This window comes from Nyctereutes procyonoides, unplaced genomic scaffold (assembly GCF_905146905.1).
Source record: "Nyctereutes procyonoides isolate TBG_1078 unplaced genomic scaffold, NYPRO_anot_genome, whole genome shotgun sequence".
NCBI lineage: Eukaryota > Metazoa > Chordata > Mammalia > Carnivora > Canidae > Nyctereutes > Nyctereutes procyonoides.
Genome location: NW_026575082.1, coordinates 14,130,606 through 14,144,742, shown reverse-complemented (window position 1 = coordinate 14,144,742; position 14,137 = coordinate 14,130,606). Strand labels below are relative to the sequence as shown.

At 45.3% G+C, this 14,137-nt stretch overlaps 1 protein-coding gene across 3 annotated transcripts in view; it reads left to right on the top strand.

The window, feature by feature from the left end:
* The window catches only part of LOC129514429 (tumor necrosis factor receptor superfamily member 11A-like), a 52,217-nt gene extending 41,390 nt beyond the window's left edge, over window positions 1-10,827 (top strand). For all 3 annotated transcript variants that reach the window (XM_055332988.1, XM_055332987.1, XM_055332986.1), the window contains exon 10: window positions 10,364-10,827. In XM_055332988.1, coding sequence (XP_055188963.1) covers window positions 10,364-10,722 — 359 coding nt within the window. In that variant the 3' untranslated portion in view covers window positions 10,723-10,827. The remainder of the gene's footprint in view (window positions 1-10,363) is intronic.
* The last annotated feature ends 3,310 nt before the right edge of the window (window positions 10,828-14,137 follow it).

The following is a 14,137-nucleotide window of genomic DNA, read 5'->3' as shown; positions in this document are numbered from 1 at the left end:
CTCAGTCAAATTGAAAGGAGGAGATACATTTGGGAGATATTTTTCAAAGAACTGATTTGTTTTTCCTTCAGAAGACCTCAACGTTAAGATTTAAGGAATTTCCATAACTAAAAGTTTGGCTCTGCTGTTCCTTTGTATGATTCTATTTCTTTTTTAGTGGTTAATTTTCTTCCTGTTGGTCATAGAGACATACAGAACACTAGCTTTTCAGGCTGTGGGGAGTGGGGAGGCCAAAGCTGAGCATGACAGTGGCCACATCCTGGTGCCACTGCCAGGGGCAGAACAGTGTTTCAATTAGTGATGCGAGAAAGGTGATGTTTGCCACTGTGTGAAAATCATCAGCAGCTGTTGGAAGAAAAGAATTGGCCAAATTTAAAGAGATGATGATGATGATGATGATTTTGCTCAGTGTCATGAAACCAAAAGCTAGGTCTGTGCTCTACTATGAAGAGTTAAAACAGTGCCCTCGTCTGTTTCTCATCATCATTTATTTCTCCAGCACTAAACAGCTAGGCATGGAGGAAAGGGGGGAAAAAAGTGTGTCATCAACTAAATGGTGTTAATTTGCGGAAAGTTTACACTGCTTTCTCTCTGTTCGTCTGGTGCTTAGCCATGCAAAACATCCGTGGAGAGTCTGCCTACGGATGCCAGCACGAGGGCCAAATTCATTCTCGCCTGAGGAGAAGCAGCAGCCAGATTGATTTTTGAGGCTGTGCTGTTCTCTCCATAATTACTTCTATGTGAACAGGCCTTCTGGTTCCTGGTCAAAATAGCACTTTCTCATTATTGCCTTTTTTTTTTTTTAAAGATTGTCATTATTTATGTTCTATAAAATGTGTGAAAGAGGATGGAGCTTGGGTGAAAGATCAGAGGGAGTCTAATCCTATTTCATCTTCTGAAAGCCACCGTGCTCTCTGGACTTGAAGGAGGTGGGCTTTTTTTAATTGGGTTTTAGATTTTTATTTGTGGGTATTTGAAAAAAAACACAGACACACAATCAAATCAAGTGGTTTCTGGGAAAATGACATGATTGGGCACTTCCTCAGTAGGGAGGAGTATCTGCTTTGCACTGAGCAGCCCTTTGATGCTTCTTCAAACGGTTCTACAAGTGTAACTTTAAAAAATAATACCCAATGATAAAGCTGTTTTAGCAATGTTATAACTCTTAAAAAACAGGGGGAATTATTAACAAAGACCAATAAGGGGAAAACATATATTTGGTTATATCTCATATAACCATTTCTTAATTTGCATCTTAAATTACTATCCTGATGACATAATGGTGGTTACCTTGGTTACAAATCCTTTCATCTAGAGTTTGGAGAATTCTCACTGTGTCTAGAAAATTAGTTCACGCGAAAGAATCACTTCTTGCAACTAATGTGTGTCTGTAGTGGCCGATGACTTGGCTTTTGGCTCTTGAAATCACTTTCTTGGTTTGGCCACTTCTGAGCTGGAAACAGTTGTTTATTTACAGGGTCCGCAGTGGTTATTAATGAACACCAGCTACACATTGGTTTTTCTATCATATCTTTTTGAGGCTCAACTGAGCCACAGAGACTTGGGAAAACCAACAAAACAAGTAGGGATTGAGGTCAGGGAATGGAAACTGAGGAAAGCAATAACTTGAGACAGCAAGGCCTTCAGCAGCGGGGCGTCCCTCCCCCTCAATCCCCCCTGCCCCCCACTTAAGTTTTGATCAAAGCCAGCCTTTTTTTACTACAAACATCCCTCACTTTCCTCCTCTGCTCTGTTATGTGCTTCTGCTAGTGTGAGCCACCCTGTCCCCACTCTGTCCCCTTCCACAGAGCGCCCACTCCTCCGGTCCTTGAAGGCTCTTGCTCTGCTCCAGTGTTCCTTGGGAACCAGGGAGGGCAGTGTGCTGGCTGCACGCTTTTACCAACAGGCAGCCTCCAGGTAGCCACACCGTTGAGTGGGAATTTCCATGACCTTCGCCACACCTGATCTTTCCAGGCTCTCCCAAGGTGCCTTAGTCACGGCGTGTGAAGCTCATTCACTCAGCCAGTCATGAGTAACTCAAGGAACAGGAGGCCATATCTCCCTGTTTGTTCCCTAAACTCACTCTCAGCCTCCCACGTCTTCCGTCTGCTGTGGGGAGCTGGAGGCCAAGCAGGGGATGGGGGGACTGGCCTTAGCTGTCCTGGACAGACCTCAGTGGCCTGGGTAGAGGCGGCAAAGGTGAGCTGGTTCATCCAAATGGCAGTGATACACCAACGCCCATTCCTGGGAGCCTGGAGCGCTGGAGGTTGAAGGGCATCCACCTGACCCCATTTCTCCCCATCCTCAGTCTCCCTCTCATGAAATGACTATCTTTGACCACCCATCCTGGAAGGACAGATAAAGGTTTGCCTACCTTAATTTTCTTCCCCCCTCCCTCCCATCCCCCCAAGCAATGAACGATGTTCTAGTTCTTTCTTCTCTTTCCTGTTGGAATGCCATCCACTAGCTTGTGTTTGTCTCACTTTTAGTCAGGTGCTATAAGGGCAAGTATTAGCTCATTGACCCTGTAAGTTAAAAAATGACATTTTATTATTTGGTTGTGTAGCAATATTCATTGGTACTGAGAGTCAATGCATTCTTTCAAAATACATGAAAAATTTGTTTACTGTACAATTCAGTCCTGCTTGCTTTCTCTCTGTTCTAATGGGGCTCCTTTTGGAAGAGTTTCATTTGTAAGTCATTCTAAGTAACTTTCAAGCATGATTCAGAATGGAACTATTAAATACTGCTTCCCTTCCTCTATCATCATATACTCAGTTTCTTCCAAATGCCTAAAACAGAGCTTGCATTTCCATAAAAAGGAAAATCACATGAGAAGCATATGGGTTAAATATAAAATAAGTTTTTAAAAAATTCCAAAAGAACTCAGTGTAGCCTGGGTAGTTTGAGTGTATTTGTGTATATTTTTAGTTTTGTTCCTTGGGAGAAAATCTACATGACAATTGGGTGGTATTATTTGGCAGAGTTCTTGTGATTTAATATTCATATGTTATGCATTTTAAACAACATAATAAGTTTTTGGGAAGAAGAGTGTGTATTACCTTGCTTAAAGATGTCAGTTCTCTTAGAGATTGAGGTCTTAAAATGATGCTTGTTTCCTCTGCCCAAGAAAGAGAGATTCCATGGAACCACCATGTCAAGCATAGACTTAGCAAAGTGTAGACATCTTTCTGATTATGAAGGGACACTTCATTTGTCCATTGTTTCTGTTGACTTCAATGCTATTTTTAACCGTCTCAAGTTACCTGAAAAATTTGCTACTTATGTCACATTAAATATTAATGTTACCCCAAAAACACATTTCAAATGTTACAAATTCTTCAAAATTTCTAATTTAATAAAATTCCTCATGCATTCTGGCTCTCAAATCCCACTTTTTGGTAGCTTCAAATACAATTCCCAGTCACCTTGTGTTGAAAGATGAGGAGACCATTTTGACATCCTGATTATCTGATTGTGAAGTCTGTAGCTTAAACCACTGCACTGCTGCTATCAAATTGGTGATTGATCACCAATCAAATTATTGATTTCATTTGTTTACTGTATGTTGGAGACTCTCCAGTGAACCATAGAATAAGGGGTCTGGGATAGTTGACTTCTCTAACTGAGCGAGGGGGCAGTGGCCAGGCCAGGTCCAGAAAGTTCTATGGGCAGCGACAGTAGGGTTGGTGCAGCAGGTGATGGCTACCTTGGCCTGTGAGTCCCCTCCTTTCTGCGAGTTGTCTCCAAAATATGCTATTTTCACTATCCCTGATTCTTTTGTGAGGAAAGCTCTTTCCTTCAGATACTTCCAACTCCATCTATTTTCTCAAGAGAAAATAAAGTTAAAGTCAATGCCAGGAGGAGCCCAGTAGGGGAAGGCTATCAGAAAGACAGCCAAGGAAAGTAAGGAAGAAGGGAGTGATAGACTCTTGCTTTGCTTGTATTCCTGGAGGCCAAATGGACTATAAAAGTCTGAGGCCTTTGTAAGGCATCTTGGATGAGCCTCATGTACACCATCCTTCCCTTTTCATATTTCCCCTTACCAGCTACCAACGAGGTCTGGGTCCCCCCTAACAGCAGAACAACCCAGGGCTTCCTTGGCACTCAGTGGAAAGACTTACCCCTTTGGGGAAGGCACCAACTATAGAAGCCATGGCAACCATGCTGAAAGGGAGGCCTCCTCAGCACCCACATAATCATGCAGCTTGCTGACATGGGGACCCATTGACTTGCCCTCTTTGGCAGGCTTGCATAACCCTATAAAACCTTTCTGTCCTAAAAAGTAAAAAGCAAATTTTAAGGAATTCTTTGCTATGGAGAAGGACCATTCAGGACTGAGGTATATTATAGGATAAGAATATTACCAGCTCATTCTTAACCTTGATCTACTCCATTGCTATGGGCAAGTCATAGCTTGAGAAACAAGACCACAAGGGGTTTAGTGCAGAGCTGCATAGATGAGTGTTCAAACCAGTGACAGACATAATGATGAATTATTTTGGCAAACAAGAGTCGATTAGACTTTTGAAGGAAAGTGCCCTCTCAGTCTTCAAGATGTGTTGAGATCCTCCAACAAGACACGGATGGAAAAATAACATTACTGCCCGGCACATTCCACCCATCTCTTTCCCTCCACGCACACCAATACTACCTCCTGGGAGTAGTAATGCCTTTAGTGCACTGTGACTCATTCTCTGCGATTTCCTGAACATTTTCAAATCCATCATCTCATTTGACCCTTACGCCATCCTGTGGGTGTTCATTCATTCATTTATTCTTTCATGTAACAGGTATTGTGTGCTGCTCTGTGAGGCTACACACTGCCAGGCTAGCAGGGCTTGAAACTTGATTTTCACTTGACAAACAAGCAGACTGAAATCTGGAAAGGTGTTAGGTGGCTTGTCCCAAATCCCACAGCTAGGGAGGGCCAAGCAGGACCAGACCAGAGCTTCCAGACCCCTGCTCGCTCCTCTGTTCCTCCCCACTTCTTATCCTCCTGTACTCATCCCTTTAGTTGAGGTTTTAGTGGCTGCTGGAGTACAGGAGGATAAGAAGTGGGGAGGGACAGAGGAGCGAGCAGGGGTCTGGAAGCTCTGGTTGAGCACCTTCTGCTCTTTGAAGACCACACCACCAGGATGACATTGACATCATTCGATGACTGGCAGGTGAATCTGCATTAGGACAAGTCATGAAAAAAGAAGGCTGTTTGACAGTTTCCATCCTTGTGGCAGTGTCAGGAGAAGGGGAAGAAAGAAGCAAGACTGGAATGGTCAGACGCAAAGTAGCTTCGAGCTGGTGTTTGCAATGCAGCCAGCCCGGCATGAAGGAAGCACTCAATAAACTCTGGATTTGGGGGTGGTGTTTCTATTAGAATTGTTACTACAATGGGTGCTCTTTTTTTAAAAAAAAAAGATTTTATTTATTCATTCATGAGAAACACACAGAGAGAGGCAGAGACACAGGCAGAGGGAGAAGCAGGCTCCATGCAGGGGGCTGGACGTGGGACTTGATCCTGGGTCTCCAGGATCACGCCCTGGGTTGAAGACGGTGCTAAACCGCTGAGCCACCTGGGCTGCCCCAATGGGTGCTCTCTTAACCTGTGCACTCCTTTTTTTTTTTTTAACCTGTGTACTCCTAACCATAGATTAGTATACATTCTTTTCTCCCTCTGTAGAGTAAGCTGATGGAAGCCCTTAGTACAGTGATTACTCACAACTAATGGGTCCCTCTAGAATACCCAGGCCCTTCTACTCCCACTTGGTGAATGGCTGCACTTACTAAATCTGTGGGTGCTGCGAATGTGAGCTGGTCCTATTAAAACTGGTAAGCTGGTAAAAAGAAGTATGCTTGATAAGCATGAGAACTGTTTCTATGAACACCGTTCAGTGTTTTGGGACTATTTAAAGAATGAGTTGCTCAGCTCTTTTTGCTGTTGAAGCTGAGGTGGGTGAGACAAGTATGAACGTTCAGGGAAGACAACTCTAGAAGGATTCTGCACTTAGACTGCTTGGTAGGTGGCTTGGTTCTCATGCCACTTAAAAGACACCAGAACTCGAGACTGGAGGCAAAGCATTAAAGGTATCATTGATTTCTCAAAGGGATAAGCCTCAGTGCTACATCAGAAAGTTAGTGTAGAACGTTTCACAGCAAATGACAGGTGGCTTAAACATCAGGGAAACGTATCATAGGGTCTGTGTTTTGGTGGCACTAGTAGAGAGCCTCTGCAACTCAGTGTCTTGCCAAACACTGAGTTCTTTATCAGTGCAGAAAATCAGATTCACAAACACTTCTGCAATATTGAAAGTATCCAACTTATAAGAGGTTGCCTCCAAAAAGAGTGACACTATATTAAAGCATCAGTGTGGGGCAAGAACCCAGAGCAATACTCCTAAGAGCTGCCTGCCACTCAGGACCTGCTACATCATTTCCAGAGCTCAGTGAAAAATGAAAACGTGCAAAAATTAATCAGAAATCCAAGATGATGACAGCAGAACATTAAATCAAGCCTGGCCTTCTGAGGGCAGGGCACCGTTAACTGCACAGGCCACGTGCCCATGAAGCTCTGCTGCCATGTCCGTCATTGGCAGATCAGTAGAGCTTTTTAAGGAAGTTCAGTCTGTACTAGTTTACTACCCTCATAAAAGGTCAGCATAGACGAAATGGGCTTGGACTTGGTCGAAGGTGGTTTTTGTCATTAATTGTGCCTTGAGTAAAAAAAAAAAAGCACATGTAAAGAATAATATTGTGTTAGAATCTTACACTCTAGATAACTTTTCTTTACATCCTTATTGTCAGGAATTTATTTTTTTTAAAGATTTTTATTTATTTATTAAGATTTTTATTTATTCATGAGAGAGAGAGAGAGAGAGGTAGAGAAACAGGCACAGGGAGCCTGATGTGGGACTTGATCCCAGCTCTCCAGGATCATGCCCTGGGCTGAAGGCGGCACTAAATCGCTGAGCCACCCGGGCTGCCCTTGTGAGGAATTTAAAGGCTTTGTTCTGGTCAATCTCCCCATTCTGTTGCCACCTCCCTGCAAAGAATAATATTCTTGATCCAGCCTATGAGTGAAAGGACTCTGAAATGTTTAAATATAGGCAAAAGGATTTGAGTTCCATTTTATTTATTTTTTTTAAATTGTTTTAATTTTTTTTTTTAAATTTATGATAGTCACAGAGAGAGAGAGAGAGAGAGGCAGAGACACAGGCAGAGGGAGAAGCAGGCTCCATGCACCGGGAGCCCGACGTGGGACTCGATCCCGGGTCTCCAGGATCGTGCCCTGGGCCAAAGGCAGGCGCCAAACCGCTGCGCCACCCAGGGATCCCCTTGAGTTCCATTTTAGAAAAGAGAAAAAGAGAATACAGATCCTATAGAATATATCAAAGATATTGTTTGCTATGAAGTAGTTGACATGGGATGAAATACTAAACAAGATCTTGATGTGCAAGATAATAAAAGGGGGGGGGGCGCTATTACTTGAGCCCAGACAAATTGAAGATTCTGACCAGGAAGAAGGGAAACCACAATGGATTCATGATGATGATTTGTTGGGAAATGAAATTTAAAATGAAGGAGAAATAGTATGTATCATGACCTATGTAGATAAATCTCTACATATCTTCTATGAAGAGGATGAAGAAGATGGGAGATAAATTCAAAGGCATAAGTCAATCACCCAGTGGCTCTGTGTAGCTCTACATTCTACTGAAAAACAACAAAACCAGCAATCAGTGATGTTGTAATCAAGACTAGAAGAACTATACTGAGAAAATCATAATTTAAAAAAATATTTTATGTATTTATTCATGAGAGACTCACAGAGAGAGGCAGAGACATAGAGAGAGAAGCAGGCTCCCTGCAGGGAGCCGGGTGTGGGACTCAATCCCGGGACTCCAGGATCACGCCCTGAGCCAGACAGACGCTCAACTGCTGAGCCACCTAGGCTTCCCAAGGAAATCATACTTTTAAACAGCTTTTGAATTGCTGCTTTTTTTTTTAAAGATTTTATTTATTTATTCATGAGAGACATGGAGAGAGAGAGGCAGAGACACAGGCAGAGGGAGAAGCAGGCTCCAAGCAGGGAGCCCAATGTAGGATCCCAGGACCCTGGGATCATGCCCCAGGCCAAGGCAGGTGCTAAGCCGCTGAGCCACCTAGTGTCCCTGAATTGCTGTTTTTATTAAACAAACATGGTATATTTAAATTAGACTAGTGTTGATGGTTTACTCATACTGTTGTTAATTGACATCTGTTAACTAGCTAGTGATCTCTCCACCGGGAGGACTTCTGTGTCCTCGCTCATCCTGCAGCTGCCACAGGAGAAGCGCTATCAGCTCTGGGTCAGTATTTGCTGAGCTACTTGGAGAAGTCATTTGCAAGTCCATATCTTAAACGTCTTTTTAAACCTAAGATATATAACTTAACATTCACACTGGTTATTTTTAGTACAGGGCCATATGTGTTGGCTGATGGTAGTGGTTTTTTTTTTTTTCACATTAACCTCATGATCTTAATTTCCACTTTCTATGGCTTTAGTGTGGAATGAGAAACTGTAGGCATTTTCAAAGCAAATTGAGTGCAAGATCCTTCTGCACTTTTCATGTGTTTTCTTTCTTTTTTCCAACAATTTTCTTGCCCATACCAGTTGCACAGTACCAGTTCAGCAATTTGTTGATATTGTCTTTTGAGTTGAGTCACTCACTTTTATTGGGGTCCTTGCAAAGCAGTCACTTGAGTTTTTACAGTAACCTTTCCCCCTTTTTAATCACACTTACATTTCACCACTTTACAAAATAGTTAATTAGATATCCTAAAGAGTGCAACTGGTAAAAACAGAACTGAGAACCAACTTGTAACTGGTGAGAGCAGAAAGACATAGACATACAAGAAAGTAGATCCCTAGCGTAGAGTACATGGTACGTTAGGAACATCTCTTGTATATTTCAGAGGAAATGAAGGACGTGGAGCCATCCGGCTAACTGGTGAACGGAAACACTGGCTGGCCTCTTCCATGTTGTTTGGGGGTCATTAGGCAAATAAATCCCACCACCCCCTATCTTGAAATACAACCGATACAACTGCCTAGGAGAGAAATAGCATGAGTCATAAGTCTTTTCAATTTGTCGCTCACATTTGATAGCTCTGTTTTCATTTGAAATCCTTACAGTTTCATGGGTCACTGGACGTCCATCTCAGCTTTTCTGAAGATACCTTGTGGGTGGAGGGAAGGCTCCCAAAGGGATTTACTGTAGGCTTTTGGTATTTTAGTCAGACCATCCAAAACATCCCTTCCAAATTTGGGGAAAATCTCTTATTGTGTAGTGGTGATAGTTAATTTGTATAAATTTTACAAAGCTGGGTCCAAGTAGATGAGAAAAAAAAATGAAGTTAACAGTGAGGAGTCATTTTGATATTCACCTCTTCTCCTCAGAATGAAAGATTCTGTTTTGATACTGAGTGGTGGGACATTTCTGCCTGCTTGGTGTATGGCACTTATTTTCACCTAGGACATTTCTAGACTATCATCAGCCTTTAAAATAGAAGAGTAGTAAGAGTAGAAGTTTCCTAACATTTGTTGAACTTTCTATTGGTTTCCAAATGGCCCATCAATTAGAGACCAATCAGGTCTAGTGACTCACAAAGAAGTGATGGTTGGAACCCCCTAGGAACAAAACGGCCGCCAAGGGTTCAGAAGGAAAGAGTGATTTGGGGAATTTCTTTTTTTTTTTTTCTTTTTCCATTTTAGTCTTACGAATCCCTTTTGTTCCAGGAGTTAAGAAGAAAGTGTTAAAGAAATGATTTAACCTCTGCTAAATAACTGAGCCTGGGCGGTCCCATGGTCCTCCAGGGCTGACTGTTAGGGACCCCCGTGGAAGGCACAACGATGTGACAATGTGGTCAGAGAGGAGGCTGGGCTGGTGGGCTCCGGGGTCCCATCAGGCTGTGACCTTCCCTCCAGCCCGGGTTCCCTTACTGATGCATTCGACCACAGCCAGGCCTGTGGCTCTCCCGCACGCACACCCTTCTGCAGGTGACACCTGCACCTGTCCTCAGCCTGCCGCCCCGTGTGCTCTCCTGCCAGAGTCGCGTGTGGCAAAGGACGAGGCTGGAGCACGGTCGCGGTCTTGCTTCTCCTCGGTCGCCTCCTCTCCCTCCCTCCTTCCTCTGTCACTCGGGCTGGTGCGTTGACACCGAAGGAGCCGCTGGGAGTGTCCGACGCACTTAGAGACGGTGTCGGGGAGAGGAGGGGAGGGGAGGGGAGGGCCCAGCCTGTTTCCTGGGGAAACTTCCCGCTCACGAGGCCAAGCCCCCGCCCAGAACCGACGACTCACCCTCTGCGTGTTCTCTCTTCCCCTTGTAGGAAATGTGACTGGAAACAGTAACTCCACGTTTATTTCCAGCGGGCAGGTGATGAACTTCAAGGGCGACATCATCGTGGTCTACGTCAGCCAGAACTCCCAGGAGGGCGCGGCGGGGCCGGGCGGCGGCGCGGGGGAGCCGGTGGGCCGCCCGGTGCAGGAGGAGAGCCCGCCGCGCTGCGACTCGTTCGCCGGCCTCGGGCCGCGCTTCCCGGACCCGTGCGCCGGCCTGGACGCGCGCCCCGGCGGGGGCCTGCAGCAGCAGCAGCAGCGCGGCGCCCCCGGGCCCGCCCAGGCCTCGCGGCCGGTGCAGGAGCAGGGCCAGGAGCAGGGCCAGGCCCAGGCCGGCGCGCCGCGCTGAGCGCCCGGGACCCGCAGCGGCTCTCGGCTCTCGGCGGCCGCCACCCGGGGACCGCGCCCCCACCGCGCCTGCGCCGGGAGGTGGGGGCATGGGGGAGCCCTCGCACCTGCGCCGGGGCAGGGCCGGGGACAGCCAGGTGTGGGGGGGGATAGGACAGCCCTCGCACCTGCACCTGGGCGGGCCTGAGACAGCCAGGAGTTGGGGGGGGATAGGAGAGCCCTCGCACCTGCACCTGGGCGGGGCCGGGGACGGCGGGCACCTGCGCCTGGGCAGGGCCTGGGACAACCAGGAGTTGGGGGGGGATAGGAGAGCCCTCGCACCTGCACCTGGGCGGGGCCGGGGATGGCGTGCACCTGCGCCTGGGGAGGGCCTGGGACAGCCAGGAGTTGGGGGGGGGATAGGAGAGCCCTCGCACCTGCACCTGGGCGGGGCCGGGGCGGCCGGGAGTTGGGGGGGTGGGGGAGCCCTCGCACCTGCGCTGGGGCGGGGGCCCGGATCTGCGCCCTATCGGCCCTCCCAACCGGTACATCCACGTCAGATGACCTGACATTCTGCGCCCACCTTGCTCTTTGTAGAATCGGGCACTTTTTAAAAGCCTGCATTTGTTACGACCATTCACGAACACCCACAGTCACGTATCAGCTGAGGACACAGGTACACGTCACTCCACTTTTTACCTCCTTTTAGGGTTTTACTCCGTCCCCTCCCATTCACCATCGTTTCATCAGTAGTTTGTCTATGGCATCTGTTTTAATGATTGTTCTGTTCTCTTTGGGTCGGTTCTTTTATTTGTATTTCATTTCCATTACACTTTTGTTAATATTCTCCCCCCTTTTGTTTTTACTATGTAAGGATTCTCTTGAAAATTCCCCTAAGGATGCTGGCCTTCTTTACGGAATTTCTTTGGCACCCCTTCTTGCAAGCAGGTTGCCTGCGTTTTGGTGATGGTTATTTTGGGGGGCAGGGAAGTCTGTACTAAGCACTTTTGGTGAAAAGGCCAGGCCTGTGAAGCCTGGAGGGAGGCTCAGGGAGCAAGTGGAGGGATTTTTTTTTTTGAAAAAAATTTCTATGTTCTCCTTTTTGGTTGCAGCTTGGCATTCCTATTTTTGATATCTCTCTCAAAAATACGTGGAAAATGAAAGGACACGGGATAGCCTGAGTACAGGGTGACAAGCTGCCAGGGAAGTTCAAGAAAGAAGGGATGGGAGCACCTGGGTGGCTTGGTCCATTAAGCATCCCACTCTTGCTTCCTTCTCAGGTCATGATCTCAGGGGCTCAGTCTGCTTGAGATTCTCTGTCTTCCTCTGCACTCCCCATAAATAAATTTAAAAAAAAATTTTAAAGAAGGGTAAAGCTGAAAAGCTTCATTTACCTTTTCTTTTTCTAGATAATGGCATGAGTGTGTTCAGGCAATAGGCCCTATTTTCTTCCTAAATAATTGTGCATCGTAAGTTAGCCTTGTAGAAGTGGAAAACATTTCTGTAATTCTTCCAAAGCCTCTTAATTAAAAACCAGATCCTCATATTGTGAATTTAAGAAAATTTATCATAGAGAAACGTTTCTCTTAGATCAGCCCTCTTGTGGAGAAACAGCTGAGTCAGATTGAAAGGAATGGCCTGGGTTATTCTATCTGTTGCGGTATTTGTTCTCGTATACCAAAGAAAAGTTAAAATACCCAAGCACATTAAAATTAATTTTGTGGATCTGACAGGTTTTAAGAGTGCTAGTAGTGGTCGCTGTCCAAACTTAAATGGCCACAGGTGCCCAGCTGAAGGAATGACCATTGGTCACTGGTTTCTCCCTACTGGTTGCAGATCTCTTGCAAATGCTAGAATAGTAGCAGTCAATCATGATTTTTTTTTTTTTAAGAGTGAGCGTGGCTGGGGGTCAGGGGAGAGGTGGAGGGAGAGGGAAGGAGAATCTTAAACAGGCTTCATGCCCAGTGCAGAGCCGGATGCCGGGTTCCATCTCCCCACCTCGAGATCATGACCCGAGCCAAAATTAAGAATCAGATGTTTAACGGACTGAGCTGCCCAAGCACCCCTCAATTATTATTTTTAATGAAGAAGCAGAGGGTGGCTCTATAATTTTTTGGACTCCTTAGCTACATAAATAGCTTCAGGAAGTAAGTGCACTGCTGGGATGATTAGTGTGTGGGAATTTACTATCTGTTCTGCCCTTTTAGTTAACACCATCCAAAGAGAGATGTTATAACAATAGAAGAAACCATTATATCTTTTGATATGGAACATATTAAACAGACAAAATATGGTTCACAGAGTAGAATGCTAAGCTAAAGACCAGAGTTTCTACTGTGACTGTCATCGTCTCACAGATACTACTTTTACCTTTCTGTGCTTTCATATTTCTTTCTATAAAAAAGCACTAGTGATCATTTTTGACACTTTCCATCTCCAGAGATAACAAAAGGATGCTACAGTGAATGTTTAAGTATCTTGAGCACAATAAAAGGTGCTAAATAAATAAGAATCTAATTTCAGAAAAAAGTAGTACTCTTTCCCACCCTGATCCCTACATTCGATATTGATCCAAAGACATTTAAATGACAGAAATGTATGGCAAATAGAGGTCTGTGTCTATGTATTACTGAGATGTATGTGACAAATATCAGCAGAATAAAATGACAATAATGGAAAAATGTTTGGGGAATGTCATAAAGGGATTATTAAACTTAGAGTTGACCATAAAACCTTGCTTGAATAGGGCTCTTTGTAAAATAATCTATGTGACTTTTTTTTTATCTCTGTGGTATGCTGTGGTGTCAGATGTTGGTCATATTTTTTTTAAAAAGATTTTATTTATTTATTCATAGAGAGAGAGAGAGAGAGAGAGGCAGAGACACAGGCAGAGGGAGAAGCAGGCATCATACAGAGAGCCCGACATGGGACTTGATCCAGGGCCTCCAGGATCACGCCCTGGGCTGCAGGCGGTGCTAAACCGCTGCACCACAGGGGCTGCCCAGATGTTGGTCATATTATTTCTTATTGGTGGAAACCCTCCAGAACAGAGTGGGGACAGAAAATACTTTGCTTTGATGCTCTATCTGCTGTTGATTTCATAAGAAAATTCTTTGAAATACAGGTTGGCTGTGCAGTGAAAGAGTTGAAAGGGAAATGGAGTCTAGGGTCTCCTGCCCACATTTAACTCCACTACCAGAAGAAGGAAGAATTCATTTCTCTCTCTACCTGTAAGTGCAAAGAGCAGTTCGAATGTGATGTACTGGAAGCTTCCTGCGGTGGGAAGAAGGGGGGTTCCTGCCACGTAGTAAGCATGCACAATTTAGTAGCTTAAAGCAACCACCATTTATTTAGCTCCCAGTTCTGGGGGTTGGCTCAGCTTGGTTGGTTCTTCAGCCCTGGGTGAGCCTGGCTTGCTTACCCACGTACAGGCTGGC